The sequence below is a fragment of the Herpailurus yagouaroundi genome, unplaced genomic scaffold (assembly GCF_014898765.1).
Source record: "Herpailurus yagouaroundi ecotype Mexico unplaced genomic scaffold, PumYag 184, whole genome shotgun sequence".
Taxonomy (NCBI): Eukaryota; Metazoa; Chordata; class Mammalia; order Carnivora; family Felidae; genus Herpailurus; species Herpailurus yagouaroundi.
In genome coordinates this window covers 20,074,226-20,080,547 of record NW_024412415.1, presented here as the reverse complement: position 1 = coordinate 20,080,547, position 6,322 = coordinate 20,074,226, and the positions used below count along the sequence as shown (strand labels likewise).

Below are 6,322 nucleotides of genomic sequence, written 5' to 3'. Positions count from 1 at the left end.
TGTTCCATAAAGCCCCCAGGATGAGCAGAGGGTATGTCATATATTAAAAGACAAGATCTAGTCTTGAGCTATCAGAAAAAAATAAAACAGAGTCTCTATAGATATTGAGCAGCAAACACTGTGGTCTTCAGGTAGAATATAATAGAGAACAGGGGAAGGAAGTATAAAGACAAACCTAATGATGCTATAATGGTTGCATATCAAAGAGGACCAATTTCTCCACAATTAGGAGGAATGTGGGACAGATGAAAATCAGTGGTTAAGAAGCAAGGAAAAGATGAAAATTGGGATAAATTTATTTCTTCTGTAATTGAAATTTCAATTGGATTCGATGTAAGCTTTTTGACCCTGTCTTGACCATTATAGAGAAACAACAAATCCAGTTCTCTATAGTCTGACTCTACTTCATATTCTACTTCATGATTTGTCTATTTCTGCTACTCCTGCTACCCATAGCATTTCAGGTATTACCAAAATGTCAGTATACACTCTCCATTAATCATATTGCAAGCGCCTTGTTGGTAGACTTAGCTGTTACTTTGCTTTTTCTGTATAGCCCTCAATATGTGGGCATAAAATAAATCATAAATGTGCAACATTAAAGTTGGACAGCATCTTGGATATTATCTAGTAATACATCCTTATTTCACATATGAGCAAACTGAGACTCAGGGAAATTAGATAATTTGCCCAAGGTCTCCTAGCAAGTGGCATTTTGAAGAGTTGATAATTTTAGACTCCTCTAGAATCTGCTATTCTAGAATAGACATGAGTTTTAATTCATCTGCCTTGTCTATCTGGTCATAATTTACAAATTCTATGTATAGAGGCATAGGCTTGCATTGTTATTCGAGAAAATGGACTTAGTCTACTAAATATTGCATTGGGGCACCTGGGTCAGTCGGTTAAGATTCTGACTCCGGATCTCAGCTCAGGTCATGATCTCATGGTTTCTGAGACTAAGGACCACATGGGGTTCTGTGCTGCCAAGCACAGAGCCTACTTAGGATTCTCTCTCTCACTCTCTCTGCTCCTCCTCCACTAGGGTGAGCATTCTCAGTCTCTCAAAATAAATAAATAAACTTTAAAAAACAGCATTAAATATTGCATTAAATCCATGTTATCTAACTATTTTGAAAGCAAGCTTTCTTTTGAAAAATTTTTATTATTACAAGTCACAATGAAATATAATTAATAATTTTGACATTCTTTTTAGTTTTGGGAGAAGTGCAGTGAGATAGTTTTATGGTTTTTTTTTTTTTCTTTTTTGAGATAATGAGATAGTCATGAAAGGAATCAAAGGAAAGAAGAAACTTTTCTACATCAAATAAAAATAAATTCTGGGAAATATTTGTCTCTCTATCCAAAGAATCTCATTCTAACGGTCTTGAACTAAAAATTTAAAATACCTCTGAATTGATATTTACTAATAAAAATAAAAAATGCTGCTTTATATAGCTTAATTTTAGAAAATTTAATTTTGGAAAACAAACTTTTCCAATGAGAGTATAAACCATGCTTCAAATATTTTATGTTTTCTTAACTTTAGTGGAATAAAATCCATTCATTTCCAAGAGAGCATACTTACTGATTCAGGACAGGTGTGTAGGCAGTTTTATCCTCATCAATAATAGTGACCATCAGTGTAATAAGCTGGGGCCAAAAATCCAAATTCTTGGTGGTTGGTCCCTGATCTTCCCGAGGAATGTCCTGTTTCTTACTCTGCTCACAAGGTCACGCAACATTAAAAAAAAAAAAAAAAAAAAAAAAGGTTAAATGGTATGACTTTAGTTTATCAGTGTCAAATGGACAGATCAGAGAAAAGTGGTTACAGAAAAATTCTTAGGTCATGTGAACCAAAGCTTTTAAAGTCAGGTTTCCTTTCTTCATTGAATGACATCCCAATGGATAAAATCACAATGGCGAGTGTAGGCTTGTATTTCTAAGTTCTTTGGCTCTAGACTGGAAGTTGCTCTTTCTCAATTGTAACTCATATTCTCAGGAATTATTATTATAGAAATTATCCCTTTAATGTGGCTTCTTCCAAGGAGGGAGGTTGTTTTCCGTGTGTACAAAGGTGTGTGGGGTGTGTGTGCATGTGCATATGTGTGAAATTTATCCTGCCTAAATATTTTGTTCACAGTCACATTGGTGGTAAGTGGGCAGAACTCAAGCCAGTACCGTTAAATTCTACAGTATATAAATGTTCCATGAATGGTCTGGAACACTCTTATTCCACCCACAAATGCATCTAGTTAAATGAAAAGTATGTAAGTCTATCTTTCGTGTGTGTGTGTTTAAATCATATTTGAATCCTTGATTTATCGTGCTTCATGAATTCTCAAGCTCTAGAGAGTGTTGTCCAGGATGATCTAAATTTACATTGAGATGAACAAAGTACAATAACAATCTTGAATGTTTCACATATTACCTTCATACTCAACACATAAAATTCTTTTGTTTGGTGGGTATTCTTCGAGCACTTCTTCTACATTTACTTTAAATAATTAGGCAAAAAAGACAAAGACACAGACCATAGGGATCATAGAAAGCATAGGGCTTCCCTAATTATTTTTATCAAATGATTTGTAAGCTTATAGGTCCAGGATATCTGAAAACTTCAATTTGTGGCTCAGGAAATTCATGGGTTCTCTGGTATAAAAGGTATATCAGATTTTATTTGGCCCAAACTACTGCCATTTCCAACATCTCATCCAAAGATCAGCCACCCTCTGCCAAATGGTTGTATGCATACTTTCTAATGCTGCCCAAGACTTGCAACCAGATCTGAACGAGTCATTACCACGTTATTGTTCTCCCTGAAGTTAAAATACAGCCCTATGTTGAATCCACTTACTATTAGAGACCTCTGTACACAGACTATAATGTACCTTTAGGGACATATACTTTCCTAAGGTACTTCCAAGTGCTGCTGATTTACCTTTATGCTCAAAATGCAACAGATATTAAATGTTGGAGTGCTCAATTAGTCCAAAATTAGTGGCTGGCACAAATTACTTCAAATTTCCAAAATAAACTATAAGTACTCTCCAAAGGTTCTTAAGAACCTTGTATATCTGGTCCCTAATAACCACTTGAAACTTCTTGGCAGCCTTCCTCTTTCAATCCCGGAGGTACATCAAGGTACATCAGAAGATCTTCAAGAAGAAAATTAGTCAGAAATACAGGCTTAAAAATATCCAGCTTTGTACTTTCAAGTTACATTTTCTGTTTAAATTCATCTTTATTTTGTGAACAAGATTTTATTACTGTCACAATAATGTGATTATTTACTTATTACATTAAGCTCAATAGATTTCTTCCTCTATGATGTATTTAGAAGTTGGGAGAACCTGGTAGATATTTATAAAGGTTTCAAATGAAATTAGTTCTGATGGCCACAGGATTTGTTTGTCAAATGTATTTTAACTTGATTAATACTGTAATTAATCATCATGATGCATATTTAGCCCAACTATATGTCTCATTTTTTTCAAGTAATGTGATTAAATGAAAGGACTATAGATGACCTGTCCAACATTTGTCATTCTGCAAAGAATAATGTGGAAAGAAGGAAAAAATAACATAGTTGAATAGGCATTAATTCCAAAGTTCCTTAGCTGTCACACATTATACTCTCATCACTTTTTATTATGACATCAGAAGATTATAGATGGTACCATTTTTCATCAAATTCTTTATGTTGAACCAGAATAAACCAAACTGGATGTTGAATCATTAAGTTTTTACAAATCACACGACATTATAAGAAACCAAGCTTTCCCTAATTTAATAATGTACTTTAAAAGACTGCATGTTTGAAAGGATGGGGCAGAATCATGTATACTGGAATATTTACCAGATTTCTTAAGAATTATTTTTTTCTAAGAAGCATATTATTAATATCTTAGAAATCTATTACATTTGAGCCTATGATCAGAAAAATTAAGGTAATGTAGTGGAAATTCAGGAATCTGGTAATAAGTACGCTAATATTTACTGAAACTCTTACAAATTAATAAATTTCTCATAATAAAATATATTTTATAATATACTATGTAAGATAATATATAATGATAAACTCATTAACGACAATGAACAAATGAGAATATAATCAGTTTATAAAAATATAACTGAACAGATCAATTTTAATTATGATAATTAGAATTACAGTGACTAAATACTATTTTCTTAATAGATTATTGAGGAAAGAGACTTGAAAGACTGTGAGAGTATAATGGGAGAGAATTTGTGAAAATGGAAAGTAGCCAGCATGTGGGGTCACCGTTTCCAATGGTCACTTTTTTAAGTCTGCTTATTTGACAGACAAAGAGTGAGCAGGGGACAGGCACAGAGAAAGGGAGAGAGAGAATCCCAATCAGGCTCCATATCTTCAATGAAGAGCCCAGCACAGAGCTCGAACCTATGAACCATGACCTAAGCAGAAGTCAGACACTTAATAGACTGAGCTACCCATGTGCCCCTCCAATGGTCACTTTTATAAAAAATATTTCAATACAGAAAAGCTTTAATAGACAAGCTGATAAGATATACACTATACTTTTATAGTATCAAATGAGAAAATATGAAAATATTTCATGAAGAGATCAACATAGAGATAACCATTACATGCAAAAAAGAAAGTGTTGAAATAACAGATGCCATCTTCATATTAATGTGGAACTTGCACAACACTTCTAAGCTTGTTATAAAATATGGCTGTGGCATTCCATGTATTTGTTTAATAAGCATAAAATTTTGAAATATTTCCTCTAAGGAGTTGGCTAGACAAAAGTTGGGGGAAGAAATTTAGTAAAGTAAGGGGATATTTAAATGCAAAACTACACAACAGATACATAATTAGGCAATTATTAGTAATCTGAGGCTACAAGCTTCTGACAAAGGGTGTTTCTCTAACATTCATTCTATTGAAAGTTAGCATTAGTTATACACACACATAAACACAGTCCATGCTCAAACAAATTGAGAAAATACTTGCTTAAAACAAAGTTAAACAGATTATTTCTAGATATCCTGGAGTAACATGCTAATGTGCATTGTGATTCTCTAAGATGGTGGTACTCAAACTTTAGTGTTTTATCAGCATTGTTAGGAAGGCTTGCTAATACACAGACTGTTGGTCCCTTTCCCAGAGTTGCTGATTCACCAAGTGTAGGGTAAGACCTGAGGATCTGCATACATAATGAAGTTTCTAGTAATGCTGGTGCTCCTAGTTCAGAGACTAGTTTGAAAACCGCTACGCTGAGGGCTAACAATGGAACATGAGTTTCTCAAATATATTTGCAATTTACAAAGCCCTCTATTCCCCTTGTACTCCCAATATCCCATCTTGTAAAACTTTCCACAGAATAAATCTTCCTCCGAACATACTTTGAGAAACAAAAGTCTACAGAGATATGGGTTAAATCTTTTAGGATCTTGTGTGTCACATCAAGGAATTAACATTTAAACCATATTAGATGAGGACCATTAGAAGATTTCAAACTTGAGTCTACTTACTTAACTACATTTATGTTTAAATGATTTGGCAGTTGCAGGAAGTTTAAGAGAAGTTGAACTTATGAAATAGGTACTAAGGAAAATTGTAGATTTATGAAACTACTTATGAAATGATTAATAAGTTGACAGAACTCATTGCCTAAGTGGTGAGAAAGAAGAGAGAGAGGGAAAAATCAAGTGGAACTATCCAGAAAGTAATTATGTAGATCAGTCTGGAATTTAAAGCAATATTCTGGACTGCTGATGTAGCTAGAAGAATTCCAGGATATATGTGGTAGCTGAAATTATGGAGTAAATAAGATTCCTCAAAGAGAGGAAGAATATTTGGCAAGAAGGAAGACACTGGGGAAAATAAATCAAAAAAAGGAAAATAATACAATTTTATGAAAGATAGACCTAGATGGGGTAGTGAGGCCCCTGTTGAAATGGGAGAGAATGGAATTCAGTGTATGTGGGGACAAATGGCGTCAAACGAATGAAGAACATGGCTTCTTCCAAGTCAGGCCATAGAGTCCTGCAGATAAGTGAGAAAGAATAGCTAGGAATTTCTACCCTGAGAGAAGAGGAGGAGTAAATAATAAAGACTTGGGGGCACCTGTGTGGCTCAGTGGGATAAGGACTCCAACCTCGGCTCAAGTCATGATCTAAGGATGAGTTTGAGCCCCGTGTTGGGCTCTGCACTGACAGTGCAGAGCCTGCTTGGGATTCTCTCTCTAGCCCTCCCCTACTTGCTCTCTTTCTCTCTATAAATAAATAAATAAATAAATAAATAAATAAATAAATAAATAAATAAATAAATAAA

General features: G+C 34.2%; 1 protein-coding gene across 6 annotated transcripts in view; it reads right to left on the bottom strand.

The window, feature by feature from the left end:
- Nucleotides 1–6,322, bottom strand: part of UNC13C (unc-13 homolog C) — a 613,180-nt gene that overhangs the window by 212,789 nt on the left and 394,069 nt on the right. For all 6 annotated transcript variants that reach the window (XM_040492731.1, XM_040492733.1, XM_040492734.1 and 3 more), the window contains one exon: nt 1,589–1,722. In XM_040492731.1, coding sequence (XP_040348665.1) covers nt 1,589–1,722 — 134 coding nt within the window. The remainder of the gene's footprint in view (nt 1–1,588; nt 1,723–6,322) is intronic.